We start from the raw sequence: 22945 nt of genomic DNA, 5'->3' as shown, positions 1-22945 counted from the left end.
GGTGGTAGTGGCTGCACTGAAGGGTTTTAGCTGATACGGGTTGAGTAAGGGGAGAGAAAGATTTGAATAAATGACTTGAGAAGAGATTGCTTGAGACGTGAAGGCGGCAGGCCTGCATCGGCTGACAGCGGCAGACAAGTGACTGACAGGTCGAAACTAGGTCGGAAATACAGTCTTGAATTTATTTCCAACCAGGCTATATAAATACTGTGTGCTGGAATACACCTACAACACCTTTATTTAGGCTGGAAGCTTAATGCAGCTCTGTCTCACACTGAAATGTTATTGAGTTATTGAATAAAAAGTACAATCTCGCGTGAAGTGTGACAACTCGACCAACAAAAATAAGTCTGAGGGCCGCATTTGGTCCGCGGGCCGAACTTTGGGGCACCCCTGAAGTAGACCAATATATTACAAGTAAATACTGAAGAAAGAGAAACGGTATTTGTCTGATTTAGAGTTCAGAGGATCATTTTATGTGGGAGTATTCTAAAATATGAAATGATAAGCTAATACCAGGATCATATGTATTTCAGAACATAGTTAAAGAGGTTTAAACTACTTGATTTGCAGACATACATACTAAAAGAAAGTTTTTGACTGACTCCGCCGTGTGTCCGTTGCAGGTTTTGGAGCAGCACTCTGACGGCCGGTGGAAAGGCTGCATCCACGACAACCGCACGGGGAATGACCGAGTGGGCTACTTCCCCTCCAACATGGTGGAGGTCATCAAGCGGGCAGGTGACCACCGAACCACAGCTGTTCTGGAGCTGAAGAGCCATTAGCTGTAGTCGCAAACAACTTCAGTGTGCCTGTAGGAAGCCCATCAATCTGCCCCCAACCTGTCAACCATCACCAAAGCCTAAGACGTCTCTGTCCCTAATCCCGCATCCCCCGGTCACCCTCTCCTTCCTCCTCTATACGGACCCCTAAGGCAGAGTGCAGTCTCTAAAAGGGCAATGGAGTGATATATACTTTTGACCTCAAAGAATCTGTCTTTTGTGCCGGGTGTTCACTTCAAATTGAACACCAGCACTCGTCCACATTGTGCGTCAGAAAGATGGAAGTGTCGATACGGCCGAAGTCTGTCAGGGCAAGTCTGGACAGCGAGTGTAAAGAGGAGGCTGCTGCTGTTTGATAGTAGTGTTTACTTCGGCAGAAAGGGAAAAGGCAAATGCGGTTTGTTCATGGCTGAGAAGAAAGTGCTTTGTTCTATTGACTACAATCCTGACAGAGATATTCGCTGCAGCGAGAGGTCTCACTCTGAGAAATATCAGGCTCTGCTCGATGTTTTTCTTACACTTAAGTTACAGCGACACCAATCTGTTCTCAAGTGAATTAATTTTAATTCTTTTTTTTTTCATCTAATTTTGAGTGCGATGAGATCTTTTATTTGAATTTAAGTGTATAAACCTTGCCCCTTAGACAGATTTCTTTAACCTCTTAACCCCCACCTCAACCAAGTGTTCTCCAGTTCAGTTCTACCCAAATCTAAAAGCTTCTCGACTTACAGCCTGTAGTGTAAGGCCTCATTTGAAAGCTAAGACTGTCCCAGAGACAAAAACAGATCTAAGATTCTTTGCGCTGTCGTCACTTTTTGTCATATTTTTGTTGCTTTTTAGTCATGTTTTTGTTGCTTTTATGCAGGAAGCTTTTAGATTTAGTTAATTTATTTAGTTGCTCGGTTAAGGCGGGGGCTATGAGGTTAAATTAGTTGCTCAAAACAAGGGATAAATTGACCTATTTCAACAGCCTTTTGCAGTGTGCGGTTTGTAAGCCAGTCTATAACCTCCATTCTTGACCTGAGACAAAGAATTGCGCCCACGAAACGTCTTCTCTGGCGACCAATATGTCTTCCAAAATGAGTGTGGCAGTGGCCAGTTGTTCACCAATCCAAAGCTTGGTGATTTGATCGATCTCAGCGGCCGGTCAGTACATACGGTCGTGTCCTTGGCGGAGGCGGGTAGAGAGGCCAGAATAGTCTCTCAAGATAGAGCAGATGTAGAAGCAAAAGGTAGTGACCCAAATGATTACTCAAGTAAAAGTAAATCAGTACTTGGAGAAAATGCTTCTTGAGAACTGAGTAATCGTCTGATCTATGTTTTGTTTCAGTAGTGACAGGAGTAATGAGAAACAAAAAATGGGAAAATCTTAATATTTCCAAAGAAAAACATATATAAAAGCGAATCTCCCCCCTATAGAGTGAGTCACTGCCCTCTGCCTTTTCTCCTTCCTACCTGCTGTTTCCTGTTATAGTTTAAGTATTCACGCCTTTGTTCCTATTTTGCTTTACGACTTTATAGCAGTATTTTTTAATTTGTAATACATTCCCTGTGGATTTATGGATGTATTCGTTTCTCACTTCTGTTTTGATTCTTTTCTTTGTTGTTGTTGTTGTTGTTGTTTTGACTCCTCCCCTCCCCGTCCATTTCCTCCGACCCCGGTCCCCCCAGGCCACTCCCCGTCCCAGCAGTGCCACACCCTCCTCCTGCGCCGACCCAGCCCCTGCCCCATAGCCTCTCCCAACGGACACCCCCCGTCCAAAGTGCTGCCCTTACACCTGCCCACCCCCGACCTGTCCCATGGCCACTCCCCCCCAACGCCCTTCTCCTCTTTCGGCTACGTCCCGCTGCCCATCTCTCCTCCGGCTCTGTCCACTACCCCCCCTCCTCCTCCTGCTCCTCCTGCTCCCCCCCCCTCCTCTCCCCCTCCTCTCTCCTCTTCTCAGGAGCCGCAGAGTCAGACAGGTACATGTAGACTCACTATAAGTACATGTCCACTAGAGTAAGGTGTCTCCCTCACTGACAACGGTGCACATTTTAGAAAGGGATTTATATCATAATCATAACAGAGCAGATCCATTTACATTTAGTGACCACTGTTATAATGTTATTGATTCAATGCCTAAAGCTCACATTCAAAGGTCTATCTTTCCATCCTTTTACTGTCCATTGAATCAATACAAAGGTTCCTGAAGCTTTATTATTTGATATTAGATTCCCCCTCCTCTACAGCTACATTTTTAGCTATAAACTTTATAATGTGTGAATAATAAATCCATAGGAAATCAATTATTTTTAAAGAAGGTGATTTGCTTGGTTCAGTGATTTCTTGGGGTTTTCATAATCTTCCATAGTAAATCTATAAACATGATCATGATATTAGAAATTCAAAGTGATTTTATGTGTTTCTAAAATCCTTACACATACTAGGCCTGTTCCTCACCTGGACTTTAATGAATGTTTAGATAAGTTGCACTCATATTTGCCTTGCCTTATTGTATCTTACGCATTTCACCCATGATGTTATCTATTCACTCCTAATACATGCGTCCCATTCCATGCCATCCATGATGACCCGAGTGTGTGTGTGGCAGGTTCCCGGACCGCTGATGCCAGTCCTCAGGGCTCACCCACTCTGGGCCACCAGAGCAGCACGTCAGAAGACATCTGGGTGCTACGGAAGCCACTGCAAGGTAATGTGGAAAGGACATGATAATGTTGACAGTTCTGATCGAGGGCAGTGGTCTCTCCATTTCTGTTGACGAACTGGGTCTTTAGGAAACTTGTAGAAAGCGAGTCCCTTTTTTGAGACAGGGTATTGTACATCCCACAGTGTAACAGGTGGATGGCAGAACAGCGGTGTTCGGTGCTTCGGTATTCAAAATGGCCACAACAATGCGTGACGTCACAGGAAACGCATGTATATGTTTATGTACTGTATGGGCTGTATTCAGATACATAAATAGATTCACTAACTTATTCACTTTAGCTATTGATAACAGTTGTAGTTTACCCAAAGATGAACCTTTTCTATGCATACCACAGATTTTTCAGGTATAGGTATTGGAGAGTTCCTGAACCAAAACATATCCAATACCTGTAAATCAGGGGTAGGCAAGTGTGCTTGGTCGTGGGCCAAAAATCAAGTGCCAAGCTCCCCACTATGGCTTTGACTCAATGTCCATTATTTAGTGAATTTATTTGAGTAAAATTCCAGGCGGCGACCGCAGTGGCAGCGTGGGCAGCCTGGGCAGTGTCCGCTCCTCCAGCAGCTTGTCCGGTTCAGGGAACACCCACGTCCTGACCACCCCAGCACCTAGCCCCCATCCAGCGCCCACACCCGGAGTCAACACCCACGGCCTTAATGCCCCGGGACTGCACGCCCAGTCGGAAGGGGTCAAGGTGAGAATTACAGCAACATACGTTATATTGTAAGAGCAACATATCACTAACATGGGCCTTTTGAGAATAGGATGTGTTGGAAACTCTGCTGCCTCTAACATAAATGAAAACTGCGTAGGCACATGAGATAAATCACTAATAAGATATGGTAATGGCCTCCAGATAAATTTAACAGCATTCACTTGGAGGTTGTACCTCATAATCATAATTTAAGTAAAACATCCTCTTAGCTGCAAGCAGATCATATTTTAGGGTTTGACACTGATCGACTGCGACGTTACTTCAGTGTATTACATTAGGACAAGCTACACGCTTCTAATGGGCCACAATGTGTCTAATGTACGCCCAGTTAGCGCAGTGAGTCACAGAGCCCCCGTGGCAGGGTAATTCCAAGTGAATCATGGTGCAAATGTGCACTTTGTCTCTGTGTGTTGCAGCTGCTGGCCACTGTGCTGGCCCAGTCGGTCAAAGCCAAGGAGCATCTCTTGGAGCAGTCACAGTCTGTTGAGCAATCAGCAAGTAAGTACAAGAATCTCTCTTATTATGCATCTGGACTCACTGCCCTGCACAAAATGGCAGCATGATTAAGTTATTACAGCACTGGGGTCCAGCGCTCACCTTGAACACATACAGATTTGAGACTAGGGCTGATTTTAAGATGAATCACTATCAAACTGGAATTGCACTTTGAATCATTTAGGTACTAGAGTGTGCTTCACAACAATGGTGTCTTTTTAAGTATAAACCCTACTAACCCTGTAGTTCAGATCACTACAAACATTCATGTTGTAATAGAATATCTGATCATTTCATAAGGTTTATTTCACTTTTCATTTCATATAATTTAGTTCAAAAGAATAAATATATATAGATTTGTATTAGAGATGTATGTAGCTATGGAGGGTGGACGTATGCATTGTCATTGCTCAGGAAGAAGTTGTTATTTGACTTTAAAATAAAAGGATGGCTGACGTAGCAATGCAGTCATTTTTCCATACTGCAACCATAGAAATCACAGAAATGCCTTTAGCTATCTGAGCCTGTTCCTACAAATGCGCACATTTTGTTAGCTTTCGAATCCCGGACCGGTTTTAAATTGAACGTTCCAACCCCCATACAAATGAAGAGGGAAGCCAGGCGCAATACTGAAAGACGCCAATGTATCCTATTTAAAGCATTATGTAATTTCTGTGGTTTCTCCATCATAAACACATTTTAAAATTATGCCTGGAAGCCACTGGATGTGTATCCGACCCCACAAAAAGCAGAAACTCAGAGGCTGTTTTTATATGCTAATTTGTATCTAAAGTAAAATCTTCTCTGTACATTCCTTAATGATTTATACCTAGGCTTTGACCTAAATGTTGTCGATGTTTTGACAACAAGCTGAAAACTTCTAGATCGTTCATAATTCGCGATGTTTGGTGGCTAATGCTAACGGCTATAGGAAAAATGCACTGAGCAGGCTAACAAAAGAGTTTCTTGGACTAGCCGTCTTGCTAACTGTCTGCATACAATTGGATAGAACGCTGCTTCTCCTTTTATTCCTATGGTCAACAGTCACTGTTGTCACATGCATAAAACAGGAGCTGTGTCAGTCTTTCCAAAGAGGAGGTTAAAAGAAGAACTAAGATTAGCCTCTACATTTGGAATGGTCATCGCAAAAATTTGAAAATTGTACTTAAAAATCATTGTTAAACTAGCTATCGTCTAAACAAACTGCTAAAAAACCTCTGGTGCTATTATTGGACATTTTTCACATATAAGAACATTTATACGTTTTTATATTATATTATTATTATATTTTACATTATTACAACAAATGGGAATTCCGCAGGAACTATAGTACTGTATAATAAATTAATAAATAATGTCTGTAAAGTGCCACCACATTTATTCAGTAGAATTAACAGCTTGACGTGCTACTTTCCCACCTCCCACTCTCAAATACAGCATAATGACTCACTGGGTAACACTGCACAGTATAGGCAGTATTTAAAACAAAGACACGCCAGATGGATTGTGCTGCATATAGAAAACAACAGAATGCTCTCAAAGAAATATCAAATAATTGGTTCAAGAAAGAAAGAAAAATGTGTTTTTTTCGCATTATTTTCTTTGACATGGTGGGCACCCAACTCTCTACACAGGTTTTGGACTTGGGTATCATTTAAAGCTCTTATTGTTCTCTCGTCTTATTTTGCAGGTACTTCCAGCCACGTCGTTGAGCAGCGGTCTTTTGAGAGGAAGGCAGAGGAGGATGATGGGAGAGTGAGTTTTGGTTGATAAGTATTTTGGCCATCTTCAGAGGTGGCGTTATGTGGGAAGAGAATGGGTCATTTGCTGTTGTGGTGCTTTCTCACATTGGAAGCTCTGACATCATAAGGTGGAGCATGTTGCGGGCGTTGTACTGTATGACTGAGTGTGTTGCCGCAGAGGAGTCAGTTGCCCCCCTCCAGAAATGTGACTGCCTTTGTTCTCAAATAGCTTTTTTCCACTGTTTTGTTGCATTGAGTCTTGGTGCTAGTGGGCCAGACCAGGGCCAATCAGTGCTCATTTGGAAACCACCTCTCCCCCAGGGCCAAAGTGAGCCGGGCTGGTTCTAACTTTGCGTGATTATAGACTGCTGGCCCTAGATTTCTCACAGAAGAAGACAGCCCACTGACACAGGCATATCAGATGTCATTTAATATTTCACGACATTGTACTGCGGTCGTAAGTTGTGATTTTGCTGAGCAAAAGCATAAAGGCTCATAACGCTCTCCGTTCAAAACGCAAACAGATGCACATGTAGCTTCTTTCCTCCTGTGTGATTCTGTCAGTGAGCTCAGTCAGTCGCTTTATTTATCCAGTCATAGCAACACAGCAGTGCATGAGCTAACCACTGGGGCCACTACTGCACACAGCTCAAAGTGGAAGCAGCACAAGCAACTAAACTTCTAGAAAGGGATTTGAACCATTTGCAAACTAAACCACCTGCGTATTACCTAATTTTGACTCGACTATACTTCAGAAAGTGTGATGTAAAAACATCCCGGTGGCGCCTTATTTTTTTGGTCCCAGCTCTTCATCTCCCGTTTGAGTAAATTTTCCAGCGCCCTCTGGTGGTCACTTTCGATAACACATTACAAATGTGTGGAAGCATAAATGCAGCTTGGAACGAACGGATCTATTTACATGCAAAATGGCCTTTAGCCACTGTTAGCATAACAATAGCCAGGCCAGCTTACCTTCATAGTTGCTTCTTTTCTCTAGTGTTTGTCTTGGCACTTCTGAATAATTTCATAAACTCCATCAAAAAGTGATTTCCTTTTCCTGGCCTTATTATAGCGGTCTTCATTAGTGTGAGTATTGCAGTTTTCCTCCGTAGGATCGTGCTACTTGTAATGGAAACAGTACAAGTACAGAGTAGAGTGAAGTTCGTGTACCTGTGCTCAGCGTTTGGAGGCAGACAGTATATTGTGCTTTGTGTTCTAGAAACAAGCGGTAGTGGCTTGGCTGGGTGAATTTCAGCTGCAGTTCTACACCACGCACTTCCTCACGGCGGGATACGATCTAGACACCATTAGCTGCATGACCCCGGAGGTAAGGTCATGACCCCTGACCCCCTCTCGCCCCGCCCCCTGTCTGTCGAGACTCCGCCCAGCTCAGCTCAGCTCTATAAACAGCTCCCGCTGACCTGGATGATGTCACCATGACCCTCCTGTCTGTGTCTCCTGACCCCGGTGTGAGTCCTGGACCAGACCTTTGTCATGTTCTTCATTCATCGCTCTGTGCCGTGTTTGCTTCTGTGTGTAATGTCCAGAGCTATGATTGTGCATGTAGATGTCACTCAGACATGGGATGATTTTAAAAGTCATTTTTATCACAGCACTGAGAATATTAAATACAGCGATTCCTGAACAATACATATTGGCTGCGTAAAGGGTTATGGTGCATTCCAGGACACTGGTAACTGAGATATTTCAGTACGACTTACGACCTCAGAGTATACATAAACAAAACCCGTCATAGCTAATAAGATGCTACTGTTACATTGAAGGGACTAGATGGAAGTTAACATTTTTATACTCGCCTCTGCCACCTCAGGTCAAACGCGTAACTGCCGTTTCTATATTAAGCTCATGCATGACGGCACTTTGGACCTGAATTATCACCTTTTTGTGACAGTGCCAGATTTTAGCGGCAGTTGTGGTGAATAGGTGTGGGTTCATTGTATACATTTGGACATTGCTGGGTATGTAGGGGGAGGATATACATCATTTTTAACATTTTGAAACTCTGTATAGTCCCTTTAAAGGTCATTTTGGAGTGCATTTTGCATTGTGGAAACAACATTCTAGTCCCTTTAATGTCTCTCCACAAACATATGATTCAAAACCTGATACACGATACACAACATCATATTAAGGGCTATGACCAAAAGTATTGTTCACTTCACTGATGCAGTGGTTTTGTTACAGTTTTATCATTAGCTGCTCTTTCACTGGAGGGCCGCCATTACTGTCTTCATCTTGCGAAGTTGTAATTGCGAGTTCGAGCGACGTTCCAAGGCATTTTTCCAAGTGGCAGGTCAAAGATTTACCAGTTACCAGTTGCCTGAACGCACCATTAGTTTAGACATAAACAGTTGGGCCGCACAAAATATCAGCAAATTATCGTTATCACAATATTAAGACACATTTTTCATAATGAATTACAATATATAAAAAATCCCTGAAGTCTTCCACTTGACAAAGATTTACTTTTTTTAGTTAATACAGTTTAAAAGAGAAACCCAATGCGACTTCTAAATGTGGAAATGTTTGTGATTGTCGTGATTATACATAATTTCAATATTAATCTTGGGTTGGATCTGAATCTAAAAACAAAACAAAGCTGTAGAGGCTACGCGTTTCATCACAGCAACAGCAGCAAATTGAGTGGAGTGTTATTTATTGATCTCAATTTGCAACGTTGAAGATTCTAGTTCTACATAGATTTAAAATGTGAGACCTTCTTAAAACCATCCCACGTCTAGTTTCAATTGTGCATAACCAAACAGACACATAGCTAAGGGCAGTAAGCTGGAAATGTTATGCAGCAGAACTGCCCGAAGCTCACAATTATGCACAAACATCAGTAGTATGCTTTGACTCGCATGAAAACCCTTCTGTGACTGTGTGTTCCTGACGTAAGTGTATTCTGTCTGAAGGACCTGACCGCTATCGGAGTCATGAAGCCCGGCCATCGAAAGAAGTTAACGTCAGAGATCAGCCGGGTAGCCTCCACAGACTGGCTACCCGAACACAAACCGGTAAAAATGAATCATAAGTAAATTAAAGGTGAATAAATCCTCTAATGAAATCATCTCAAGAGGGTTCCTGCGTGTGTGTGCTCTTGTGTTCAGGCCAATCTGGCAGACTGGCTGTCTCATTTGGGTCTGAACCAGTACTACCAAGTTCTGGTTCAGAATGGCTATGAAAATGTCGACTTTGTGTCTGACATCAGCTTGGAGGATCTGCAGGAGATCGGCATTACAAAGCTGGGTAAGGACAATGCTGACCAGAACGCGAAGGAATCCATTGTTGTTTCTTCTACTGCTGAAGCACATCAATCTGGATTTTCTGGATTTTGTTGGGTCATCGATGCAAACAAAAAAAACTTTTTAATTCTGACCAGTGCAGTCTCTCACTTCATGCTGCCTTTTCCCTACATAAACATTATTTCAATTTTAAAATACCGATGCTGACTTACACGCAATGTTTTTAAGCTTCAATTATGCATATGTCCACTTCTCTCAAAAGACCTCTTTTATCTGGACACAGTCACCTGATTATTTCAGCACTCAAATAGCCTTTACTTTAAAGTAGTTTATCATTTTAATTATTTTATTTTTTTTAATACTAAATTTTTCATTTTGTATTTCTTGGCAATAGCTAACAGAAACGCTCAGGTTTTCACAATCAATCAGTTTTGCCTTAGAGATGCAAAGATAAAGTGGGTTAACTTCAGTAGGTGATTAGTTTCGATCACATTTCATACATTACTATTTGATTTAGAAAGGGTCCCATATATAACACAGTATAGGTCATCACCAATTGCAGCTGTGTGTTTTCAGTGTAATAAAGTATCTATTAATTTTTGTTTTGTTTATCATTGAGTTGACGATCTGTCTCAGTGCATTTTCAAATCCAAATGTTTGGCTTTCTACCAGGCCATCAGAAGAAGCTGATGCTGGGCGTAAAGAGACTGAAGGAGCTCCAGAGAGGAGAGGTGTGCTCTGAGACACCTCCGTCCAGCCCCGGGGCCAGCGCAGAGGCCAGAAGCGAGGCCAGGAGGGAGAGGGATGGAGCCCCGAGCCCGCTGGCCAAACCCCGGCCCGGGCTCAGCGCCTCTCCCACCCCTCCCCTCACCCCCACACAGACTCCACCCCAGACCCCGCCACACAGCAGAGCACAGGCGTCCCCCAGAGCGCGACCCCGACCCTCCACCCAAACCGCCCCGGACTCCCCGGTGCCCCTGCTGAAACTCCCCAGCGAGGAGGAGGAGCGGCGGCGGGCCCACAGCCTGAGCGGGCCCGAGACGGACTCCAAATACGCCACCGTGTGCCGCAGCACCTCCTCGCACGGCGCCACAAACGACGTCACCGTCAACCGCAGCCAGTCTTCGGTCACCCTCCGCCCGCGCCGCAAAGGCCGGCCCCCTACCCCGCCCAAAAGATCCTGTTCTTCCATGACAGGGCCGGACGGTGAGGCTGAGGGCCAGGCCGAAGGGCTGCTGGGGCCGCCGTCGTATAGGGAGAGGCGAGCCAGCGACTGTGGAGCCCTGGGAGCCGCCCTGAGAGCACAGGAGTCCGCCGGTCTGGAGAGGTCCGAGGGATCGTCGGGGAGCGTGCGGAGTCTGGCAGCCATGTTGGAGACCTCCATGGTGGGAGGAGCCATGACACTGCCCAGAAATATGGGGAGCAACGCTGCTTTCCTTCAGGTGTGTCACTGATGGACTTACTGAGCTTTTTCTATCAAGCATTTGGGGTCCACCAATTATCAGATTAATCTTATGGCTCAAGTCATTTGATTTGACAGTTGTACTTTTTCATGCTACTGTACTTTAGTTTTCTTGTCATGTGGATTACCCCAATAATTACCAACAAGGTAACCATAAACAGGGTAAAAACATCTCTGGAAACTGCCTTGACTTGTGTTGTACTGTTTGGTACAAAAACAGTGCCATCTGCAGGAAACAACAAGTGGTAACATTTCAAACCTGTTTATAAAAGAATTGGACGTGCGATTTAGATTAATTGTTTTTTATCAAACCCAGACTCTGCTCAAAGATTGCTCAAGAATGAATTTTAGCAATGTGATTCTTTGAGATAAAATAAACTAATACACCAATGCACTTCAAAACACGATTGAAGAGATACAAGCTACAGGGTTTGCAGGGTTTGTGTATGATGATGATCATTTATCCAGACAGGTGCCAGCTAGTGCATCCTGTAAAAGTGCATATAGACATCAGTGGGCATGAATTTACCATTTGAAATTGCATGTATTGCAGTATTTGGGCGCCAATGCGCAAATGACTACTGCTGATCCACTGCAACCTTTTGAATTGAGATTTGAATTCACTTGCAAATCATTTTAGCCTCTGCAATGCTGGCTTTTTTTTTTCTTCACATTTTAGATGTTTTTCAAGGCAAGGCAACTTTATTTATACCTCGCATTTCGTACACAAGGCAACTCCATGCGCCTTACAAAACAAAAGGTTAAGTTAAGGCAAAGCACATACTAAGAGACATCAAGACATGAGAAATACACAGGAGGAGGGGCGCCCGCCTGTAGACTGGAGGGCGGGGGTGGGGGAGTTGAATAAAGTTTGTGAATTCTGACTGATTCATATTATTATTTTTATTGTATGTGTTCTGTAGGTAAGCCCACCGGCACTTCGTCGTCAACCTGGTGCGGGAGGTCTGGGCTCTGAAGAAGACGATGTCCTAAGCCGTCGCAGGACCATCAGTGGCGCTGAAGACCTCCCCGGTGACCAGAACAAACTGTCTCCACAGCAACCGCCTCAGCAGCAGCGCCCGGAGCCCCGCCCGCGCTCCACCGTCCTCTCCTCCTCTTCTGAAATCACAGACGGGACAGCCACTCTCAGGAGGAGATCCAAACCTCCGGGCTCTCCTGACACTCCTGCAGCTTCTCCAGGCACGGCCATCGTGGACACAAGCAATAAACCGCAGCAAAACGGAGGGGTGATTCTCAGGAGGAGGCCGGTTTCGGACGCGCCGGAGCGGACTGAGGCGGAGACGTGCGAGTGGATGGAGGCGCGGAAGTCGCTCAAACCACCCGTCTCGCCCAAACCGTCTGGGATCAAGAGGGGCCAGGGGGACCCCCCGACACCCACGCGCAGGGTCCCTTTGCCGGGGCCCGACAGCTGTGAGCCCGGCGTAGCACAGAGCCCCGGTGAGAGCATCAGAACATTACTCTGTGTTAAATGAAGCTGTGGAGGTACAGATAGATACAGGATAGATAGAGACTACTGGTCAAATATTACTCCATTAAAAGTAAACATTGCTCAGTCAAATGATCACTTAAGTGAAAATACAGAAGTATCTCCTGCAGAAAATACTTAAGTATTCAGAGTAGAAAGTACAAAGTAGAAAGTCACGCTGCCCTTACAAAGATTCGAGTAATTTGCCCATTCTTCATTTCCTAAACAGCACGAGCTGTGTCCTACAGTGAGCACCTTCGGCTATTCCTCTTCTTCACTCTGGTTATGTTTATGATATCTCACTGGCATCTACGAAGAGGCCATTATAAAAAATAATAGCATTTGAACCTAAATTCAAAATACTTTTAATCCAGGTCAAGAAAGTACAGAAACTGCTCTAAAATTTAGGGAAGTAAAAGTCAAATTTATTCAAATGGGTTGTTATTATTCCTTAACACACATGCATATGATAAAAGACAAAAGTACAGTCACGGTACGCTGCGCCCATGAATATTTGGCAGATCATTTATTCAAGTAATTTACTCACTTTTGCAAATGTTGTCTTATTGTTTGTTGTGTTACATAAAGCGGGGTTAGGCAACTGTTCAGATTTGTGCATTTGGTCATATACAGCGGGTTGAGGAAGTATTCATATTCTTCTATTACTTTGCTGCTATGTGGAAGTTCGAAAAGATCCAATGATGTTCTTTCTTAAAGTGAAAGTCTTCAAAGGTGCATTGCGCAACTTTTGTATGCAAAAAGAAAAGTTGATATTTGTGCGTATTTGACCTTATAGTGACCCCGTATAAGTGGTCAGCATGGCAACTTTACTTTCGATCACAGTGGCCTCTACAGTGCTCCAGGATCAACTGTTTTGTAGGTTTTCTGGTGAGAGGGTCCGTCAGCATTGAAAACCTTTCCAAATAATTGATCCTGGAGCGTCCGAGAGACCACTGTGATGGAAAGTAAAGACGCCATGCTGACCACTCATACAGCCGCAAGGTCAAAAACTTTTTTCTACATAAAAAGTTCCACAATTCACTCAATTTAGTTTATTTGTTGATTTTTCAACCCCTTTTTTATGCCTTATCGTTAGGTAATGAGTGTAGAATATTAACTCATAGAAAAAACGTTTAGAATTAGAAGATTTCAGAATTAGAATTACAAAATAAAATATATGTAGGTCTGTAAACGTTTCCTACCCGCTGTATATAATTACAGTGTGTTCAGATGTGCCTACCACACCTTTCAACCTCTTAACCTCACCTGAACCAAGAGAATTTTCTCCAGTTTGGCATTACCCCAAATCTAAAGGCTTCTTGAAAAAACCGTCAAGAAGAAAACGCAAAAAAAAAGTGACAAAAATGTGACAAATAAGTGACAAAAATGCAAAGAAAATTTGCAATGAGACTGGCCTATAGGCTGTAAGCTCCAGTCAAGAACATTCTGGATTTGGGTAAGGCCAAACTGGAGTAAATGCACTCTGTTGAGGTGGGGGGTAAGAAGTTAAACAATCTAACCTTGTTTGATGCACTTTATATTGGACCCAGAAATGCACTCCCGGATTTGCTTTCCGACCTCTTACGTTTCTTTGATTTGCTTCTGTCTGCTTCTTTTTGGTTTTGCGCAGAGCCTAAGCGCATCCCTCCTCCCGTCTCCCCCAAACCCCGCGGACCACCCACGGCCCCCAAGCCCGGCAAAGCAATAGGCGCCTCCACGAGCCCGACTCCCACCAGCCCCAGCCCTGCCCCTACCCCGCAACAGACACCCACTCCCACCCCGCTCCAAACCCCCGTACCCGCACCCAGACCCTCCTCCCCCGCCGTTGTCCCCTTACCCGCGCCCGAGACCCCGTCCGCCGCCTCACTCTCCCCGGGACTGCCCTTCACCGCCTCTACCCCCTCTCCCGCCCAGAGCCCGTCCAGCCCCTGCACACCGCACCCGGTCAAGCCCCCGCGCTCCTCCATCGCGGGGCTCTCCATCGACCTGAGCGGGCTGCGGGACCAGGAGGAGGACAGGGAGAGGAGGGAGAGGGCGGCGGAGGAGGAGGAACAATCGCAGCCCGACGGGGAACTGAGCGGGGCAGCTGAAGGGACTGAGGAAGAGGGGCAGGCCCGACTGGAGGAGACCAGCGCCTCCCTGGCCGCTGCGCTGGAGGCCGTGGAGCACAAGATCACTGACGAGGACACACAGAACGAGTGAGTACAACTCCGACAGGACTTTCTGTTCTTCAGTGTTTGCTTTTACATCGACTTTTTATAGCGTTTCACCATAGAAACCACAGAAATCTGAGCCTGTTCACATTTTGTTACCCAGACCTGAATTAAATTGAACGTTCTATCCCCATACAAATGAATAGGGAAGCCAGGCGCAATACTAACATATGGTGAAGTACGCTTTGTCCGTTTCAAGGCATTTTTGTATTTTCAGCAGTTTCTTTATCATTAACATAATTATAAGATGATGTTCAGTGGTCATTAGATGTGAATCCGACTGTACAAAAAGCAAAAAGTTAACTGAATTTGAGACACTTTTAGAGGCTAATTTGCATGTGAAGTAATATCTCAAAAGGTCAGTACATTCATTAATGTTTTCTAATGAGGCTTTGACCTCACCTGAATGTGGTCGATGGGTTGAACAGCTGAAAACATCTGAATTGTTCATTATTTGTGATAATTGGTGGCTAATGCTAACGGCTATAGGAAAAACATATTGAGCAGGCTCTGAAAAGTCACCGGGACTAGCCTATTTGCTAACTGTCCGCATACATTACAATCAAACACCGCTTCTTCTTTTTATTTCTATGCTTTCACGTCTGTATAAGCTCTCAGTCGTACAGGAGTCGTCCATCCTCGACGACGGTTCTTGAGTCAACATCTGTACTCTGCACGTTCACCTCAAGCTTTCTGCCCACAGGTGGACTAAATAAACACGACTGAGAGGGGTTAGCCTCACCCCACCTCAGCTTTATACCATATTATAATGTTGTGCTCTCATCAAAAACATATCTGGAGATGTATTTCCAATCCACTCGCACATCTTTGAATAATCTTTGAATCTTCCCCAGTGGCTTTTCTTAGCACCGTGTCGGCAGCAGCTCCCAAAAGGCCCCTCCTGAGGTCTGGTGAGGCTTATGGAAAGATCGCATAAAAAGCAGGAAACTACTGGAACATTTGTTTCAGTTGTTTTTAAGATCAATATGGCATTTTCTAACCAACAAAGTGTAAAATAGTGATAAAGATGTGTTTGACGTTGACAAAAATCTGCAAAAAGTGTAATGCCTCTCTTGTTACACTGATATCTTAGACGCTTGTATAGAGACAGCGCTATGCGAGATACTAAGCCAGAAATTAAAAATCGGTAGTGGCACTGATCCATGATAACTCCATATTGGTCGACTTCTATTGTGTGTGTTTTTTTGGTTCCATTGACTTTGAGGGGATGAAACTCAATGATTGCGCTAACTCCAGCACACATACCGGCACTGCTTGTATCGATGGTCTGTCCAACACAGAACAATTGATTAGACATGGTATTGGTTTATATCCCAGTGGTGTTTATCAAGACAATTCATCTTTCTTAAATTCTCTTTACTCTCCCAGCTCTCTGTCCAACAAGAAAGCGACCGTCTCCATCCTGGACGACATCGGCAGCATGTTTGACGATTTGGCCGACCAGTTGGACGCCATGCTCGACTGACACCTCCGCCCACTTCTTACGTCCGGGCAGACCATCTTCCTATTTCCCGATATATCTGTCATTCAAAAGAAAAGAAAAAAGAGAAAACACAACTTCCCGAGGCCTGCGTGGCGTCGGTCGTAACGCAGCCTTGCACAGAGGATCGGCGAAGGGGGGGCTGACTAACGCTCCTCTCTGGCCTCCGCACAACCGCTGACCTCTGCAGCCGTGTGGATCCGACAAGCACAATCACTGAAGACTCTGGATATAGCTCAGAGACGCTAAGCTCGCCGACGGGCCGTGACAGGACGGGGAAGTCGCCGTGGGCAAAGAATAAGCACATGAACATGACCGGCAGACAACGAGTAAAAAAAAAGAGAGAGAGAGTATTTTTGAAGCACATGAAGTGACGGGCCACGAGCTCGTCTTAAAAGTATGCATCTCCTGAATTTAGCTGGACTCTGCGTGCCGTCTCCGTTCACGTCGTTGACCTCCGTGCTACTCGGTGTTGTCGTTTTGAGTGTGTGTAGTCCTGCGAAATGATACCCCCCCCCCCATAACCCCATACCCAACCGTGCAGTAGATATCCAAACTATCCCGGCGACTGTCTAGATGTACGCCCATGACTTCTTGACACATGAACATTATACAGAAAGATACATTAGGGAGCACATTAAGGTGGTCTCGCTGCGCTGCGCTATGACAGAATTAACTGACGACAGACAGTAGAAGAATTGCGAGAGGTTTGGGATGATGCCCGTCGTCGTGCAATGACCTGGCGGGAAACTGGTCACGTTCTTGTCGCTGGAAAGGACAATCCAAACCCATCTCCTTCTCCTATAGCGCATGAACAGCTACAATACCCCTGCACTCACCGATTCCTCACGTGGGTCTAATTATTCGTTTTGAGAGCTTTGTCAGAAGAGAAAGTGAACATTGCACTGATTTAGACATTTCTGTGTCAGCGTTTGACAAAAATGCTCTGAATTAATTTCATTTCTTAACAAAAACAATACGAGCATCTTCCTAACTGAAAGCAATAACAGCGTAATAGCTTTAACCTCATTATAGCTATAAAATATGCACAATAGGCTTTTCCTCCAGCTAGGTAATCCAGCACAGCTCAAGATCTGGAGATGCAGAGGTTACATTTTCACACAGGGACGGAAACATATGCACAAAAACAAGCTTATCGCTATTCTTCTACTGTCTACTACTGCACTTCCACATGACAGTACTCACACACACACACACGTGTACAAGCACATTCCTCTCTCCCCTTCGTCCTACCGCAAGTGATCCGTGTTTTTCAAAAGATAACCCTATATTCCCATGCTTTATATCGTCCATACAGTATACAGACCGTACATATAGAGTCAATAATAATACCTGGATATGTTGACCAGGTAGAGCTCCCTCCAGTGTTGCTTCGTGGATCTGCCCTCCGTCAGCCCTTTCCCCCCCCCGCTCTCGCCTCTTCCCTTCCTCGTGTTTATCTTCAATTTCATCTCTCCGTGCCTTTCGTGTTCATTTATACATATTTAAATTATTATTTTTATTATTTATTTGACCCCCTCTCCCGATCGTGCGCATTCTCCCTTCGTGTGTCTGTAGTTGAAATAAGTGGCATAGCTTGCGTTATGTGTATGGGGTAAGATAGCTGTCAATAAAGACGTGAAATATTCGAAGCGCTCCGTTCTGCATTTCCCTGACTTTGTCGCACATTAGGCAGAAGTGTTTGTAAAGCCCATAAAACATCGCTGGAGCCGTTCTGCAACTCAAACAGCATTTATCACAGCGCCATTGATTCGCTAGCATGCCGGTGTCTTAAAATGGAGGCTTGCTTATTGTTTTAAGCGTATTTAGTTGTATCTGCTGCCAGCGGAGACGCAAACCAACACTGTCCTTGGTCTCCGCGCCGTCCACATAAATCGTTTTCAGTTATAAAATGCGAAAACGCAATACAGAGGTGACTAAAAGCAGGTCTACACGCCACATTTACATGGCTATTATATTATTCATTATTCTTCCAACTTGCTGGAACCCTGAAGGCAACATAGCTGTGCGTATTCTTCACGGATGTTTCACGGCTGAAAATATGCTGAACAGTAGAAACGAATGTAGGAAGTTTCTTTGTACACGCACTTCTTAATCGACGGCTATCGTACCCCATGTACTTGTCCCATTTGAATCCTTATGCAACCGTTTAAAAAAAAAGCCTTGTAGGAGCATTGTACTGTAAACTGGTCTGGAGTTTTGAAATCCGGTTCCCCTCGTCTATGAGAAAACAGTGGATCAGTCACCACAGTGTTCGCCCCCCCCCCCCCAGTCAAGAGTCCACGTGTATTTTTATGCTTTATGAAAACAAAAGGTATATATGAGAGACTAAATGGTTCTATGATCAATAATAAACACTGTTTTGGAGGTGAGCTGAATGAGTTGTGAATGTGTTTGTGCCATGGTCGGGTTTCAAAGATTGTGTTTCTGCTGTTATGATGCATTCCTGTACAGATCAGAATAAATGTATGGAGAAAAAAAGTGACTCGTTTGTTTCACAACTTCCTGCGTACTTACATACAACATAGCGGAGAGTTGGGGAGTTTTTTTTTTGTTTCATTTGTGCATGTTTGCGCTCAAAACGCCACCTGATGTCATAACTTTACCTCAGCATTTCAGTGCTCAATTTGCCTTCACTACCGAGACGTTCTGCGTGCCTTCTGCTGCATTTGTATAGAAGCTGAGATGTTCCACTTTTACACAAACTGGAAGAATGTCGAGGCCCTCTTCAGTCGTGCTTTTTGTCTACTTTTTGTCATGTTTTCGTTGTTTTTGTGTCGCTCTTTTGTTTCATTTTCATCACTCTTCAATTCATCATCATCATCATCATTCTTTATTCAGTCCATAGTATAAAAAGACATATATATATAGACAAGACTCACATAAACAATACATACAAGATTATAAAAGACAGCTATACCAATGTTTCCGTAAAGGAGACTGACAACAAGACCTGGGGTTCACCAGAGCCACCGCCAAAGAGTTCACAGAGTCGTTGAGGCGACAAATGAATTTAAAATACAAAGTTCTCATTAGTGCCTGAAAGCTGTTGACACGAGCCTGGCAGAGCAGCAGACTGGCACTGCTGGACCTGGGCTTTTTTAGTAGCATCCCAAAAGCATCGTTATATGCGACTTTGAGCTTCTGTAATGTGGCTTTTTTTATATTTACACCACAGAGGAGCTGTGTACAGAGGTGTGCAGAAACTTCCAAACAGATTCATTTTCACACTGTCAGAGCACATGTGAAATTTCCTGACAAGAATGTTTGCTTGGGCATAAATTATACGACACTGCCGATTAATATCATCATAATTATGCTTTTTGCCGCTTTTTTTATTGTTTTATTGGTGTGTTTCCGGCGCGTTTTTGTCACTCCTTTGCCACTTTTTTGTTGCGTTTTCATCCTCGTTTTTGTCGCTACTTTGACGCTTTTCTCAAGAAGCTTTTAGATTTGGGTAAAGCCAGACTGGAGAAAATGTGCTCAGTTCAGGTGGGGGCAGGGGCGGACTGGGACTGAAAAACAGCCCTGGAGTCTGATCGGCCTGGCCCAAATTAGCGTAATTGTGCACTTCCACAAATATATATTTTAACCTCTTACCACCCGCCTACACCAAATGCATTCTGTCCTCTTTTGGCTGTGTAACGCCTCATTTGAAAGCTAAGACCCACAAAACTGACCTTTTTCCTCTCGTTGTTGCTGTGTTGTGTCACCTTTTGTATGTTTTTTTTTCTTTTCATTTTTGTCATATTTTTGTTGATTGTTGGGACATTTTTGTTGAGTTTTTGTCCGACTTTTGTTGCATTTTTGTCACATTTTTGTTGAGTTTTTGTCACATTTTTGGTGCTTTTTTCCAAGAATCTTTTTGATTAGGGTAAAGCCAAACTGGAGATAATGGGATTCGTTCAGGTGGGAGTTAAGAGGTTAACCTCTTACCACCCGCCTTAACATTAACGAGTGCATTTTCCCCAGTTCGGCTTTTTATTATTATTTTTTTGATTGGTATCGTCAGCAAAAAGAACGGGAAAGGTGGTCGTAGAAACAGAAGCAAAATCATTAATATAAATAATAAATAATAATTCCAAAAGTTAAAGTCCCAAAATTGAACCTTGTGGTACACCATACTCCACGGAATTCCTTTTAGATTCATGTTTTATTATACTGGGCTTTACCCAAATCTAAAAGCTTCTCGACAGGAGATCAACAATGTAACGCCTCATTTGAAAGCTAAGACCCACAAAAGTGATGGAAACTGTTCGTCACGTCGCCACATTTTTGTCATATTTTTGTTGTTTTTTTGATTATTTTTTCTAGCATTTTTGTTGTGTTTTTTTGTCCATGTTTTTCTCATGTTTTCATCCTCTTTTTTCTCGCTATTTTGATGCTTTTCTTTTTAGCTTTTAGATTTGGGTAAAGCTCGGTTGAGGCGGGACTGGTGGCCCTAGAGCCAGTGGCCCTTCTGTGCTCTTCCAGAATGGACATATGACCAGTCCGCCCCTGGGTTAAGAGGTTCAAACATGCAACAGACACTCATTTTCCGACTAATTCTTCATACTCCGAGCCAATAGAGGGCGCTAATAGACCTCTGCGTTACGTTGCCCCGCCCCAGTAGCCTACAACTGAAGAAGAAGAAGAAACGAGAAGAGTTCAGTCATTTCCCTGCAGACTCTGATCCGGCAGCATCGTCTCTGCTACTCCAGCATGATCGCCTCACTTTTTCAGCGCGTAGACAGAATGATACAAAATCTGGCTGTAGGTTTTATTGGTGAAAGTTTTCTGCGGAAATACAGTGAAAAATACCGTTTTAAGTAAAGGATGAGTAGCTAACGTGATGAACAGCTGAACGCATGCTGCTAGGCTAGCAGTACGAGGAGCAACACGTGGCTGCAGCAACTCTGAAGGTACTGTTTAGATTTTAGAGAATGTAAGTGTAGTTTGAAGCGGTTTAATGTGACTAAAACCATGTTCATTCCTTTACAGCACCACCTAAGCAGTTTGGTGTGAAACATCGAGATCCAGACTGCAGACTCTACCTGCAATGGTCTACTGAGCTGGTTGAGGTAATTGTATTTTATATATCTTGGGGCCTAATGTTTGTAATGACAGAAGACTTGGGTTTTGTAGATGGTTAAAGCAGCCTACCATGTTTGAACCCTAGCCCAGTGGCACCAGTAGGTAGACACAAGATTCTTTTTTAAATTAGATATGATTAGATATGTCTTCCACTAGGTGTCGCTGGCGAGGTCCCCCAGTACAATGTGAATGTTGTTGGCCTGTGATGACGATCCTTATTTTTTTCTGACACCTCGTATGAGAGCTGTTCACAGCTTCTGATTCGATTGCTTTGTCTGAGGCCTCTAGAAAGAACTGGTCCTACGGCTGCTTGTTCCACATAATAAAACATGCTTTAAAAACAAAACAAAAACTTTCTTTTTAAATGGAGCTGTAATAACTGGAGGCCAATGAAGTGATATTTTAGTTTATAAACATTTTCTTTTGTATCGGATTGGCCATGCATCTGTAGAGAATCATAAAAATTCCACTTGGACGACTTGTTTGTGACTGAGCTCTTTTCACTGATGACAATGAGGAAATTATTCTAGAATGTAAAATATTTTTGTGTTGGCCGTCTGACATGTACATTTTAACAATAGTTGCAAGCACTTACTACTCTGTAGTAATCGGGCATTTCTGATCAAACAAACCACAGTGCAGGGTGGTGTTTAACTCTTTTCAAAATATAACTACTTTTCGACATGCTCCTGGATTTGAAAGTTTTTAATTTGTAGTGAAAGAAATTGGCCACAGCTGTGCCTTTTTTTTTTTAGTTTGAACTTGAAATCGAATCTTTACGGAGCAGTCCCATCTAGAACACAGGGAGTGAGTCAGGCAGTTTGCATAACTGTATCCCTATGACCTTGCCATTGAGAAACAATGAGTTTCATTGAACTCAAATGATACTGTTTTGATGGCGTGTAAATTATACTCTAATCTCTTCAAACAGATCGTGACTTTTAACCGTCATGGGAACTGACAGAAGAGTTCCACTCGGTGTCACTGGTAAGTTTCCTGAATTGTGTCTTTAAACGTTGTTGGCCTGTGATGACAATCCTTATTTTTCTGACACCTCGTATGAGAGCTGTTCACAGCTTCTGATTCGATTGCTTTTACTGAGGCCTCCACAAAATTAGATCAGTCTTTTGCTGCTTGTTCCACAAATCTAAATAGTTTCTAATTGCAGGTTCCTCCTGGGAGATGGAGCTTCAGTAATGCTGAAGGCTAATTATGGTAAGTAGTATGCGCATGATCACAATTTCTTACAATGTAACCAGTGATGAAACTATTAAAATAATTTTTCTGACACCTCATATGAGAGCTGTCTGGCTCATGATTCTACCCTTTTCTGAGGATAATACATAAACTGTCAAATGTATAAACTTAAATGCTTCCCCCCCCTAATCTAATGTGCTATTTGCTTCCAGGTTTCCAAAAAGATCCACATTGCCCTGGCAAGACTGGGTTTGTTTAAAGAACATCATGGAGATCTTTGATTC

General features: G+C 43.7%; 1 protein-coding gene and 1 long non-coding RNA gene across 3 annotated transcripts in view; both read left to right on the top strand.

Annotated features, from left to right (window-relative positions):
• The window catches only part of LOC306961435 (uncharacterized protein), a 64354-nt gene extending 47397 nt beyond the window's left edge, over nucleotides 1–16957 (top strand). Inside the window, exons 10-21 of one of the 2 annotated variants that reach the window (XM_079554176.1) lie at nucleotides 627–741; nucleotides 3377–3475; nucleotides 4000–4184; nucleotides 4622–4703; nucleotides 6391–6455; nucleotides 7662–7769; nucleotides 9379–9480; nucleotides 9574–9712; nucleotides 10381–11150; nucleotides 12094–12628; nucleotides 14287–14854; nucleotides 16259–16957. In XM_079554176.1, the coding sequence (XP_079410302.1) occupies nucleotides 627–741; nucleotides 3377–3475; nucleotides 4000–4184; nucleotides 4622–4703; nucleotides 6391–6455; nucleotides 7662–7769; nucleotides 9379–9480; nucleotides 9574–9712; nucleotides 10381–11150; nucleotides 12094–12628; nucleotides 14287–14854; nucleotides 16259–16355 (2865 nt within the window). In that variant the 3' untranslated portion in view covers nucleotides 16356–16957. The remainder of the gene's footprint in view (nucleotides 1–626; nucleotides 742–3376; nucleotides 3476–3999; nucleotides 4185–4621; nucleotides 4704–6390; nucleotides 6456–7661; nucleotides 7770–9378; nucleotides 9481–9573; nucleotides 9713–10380; nucleotides 11151–12093; nucleotides 12629–14286; nucleotides 14855–16258) is intronic. The other variant, XM_079554177.1, reaches the window with a different exon arrangement.
• Nucleotides 16958–22242: 5285 nt separating this feature from the next.
• LOC306961341 lies at nucleotides 22243–22945 on the top strand. Its single transcript, XR_013792754.1, has 3 exons — nucleotides 22243–22451; nucleotides 22633–22679; nucleotides 22874–22945. It is a non-coding gene; the product is annotated as an uncharacterized lncRNA (long non-coding RNA).

The sequence above is a fragment of the Gobius niger genome (assembly GCF_951799975.1).
Source record: "Gobius niger genome assembly, chromosome: 3".
NCBI lineage: Eukaryota > Metazoa > Chordata > Actinopteri > Gobiiformes > Gobiidae > Gobius > Gobius niger.
Note: the sequence above shows the minus strand (reverse complement) of the source record. Positions and strands in the feature narration are given on the sequence as shown.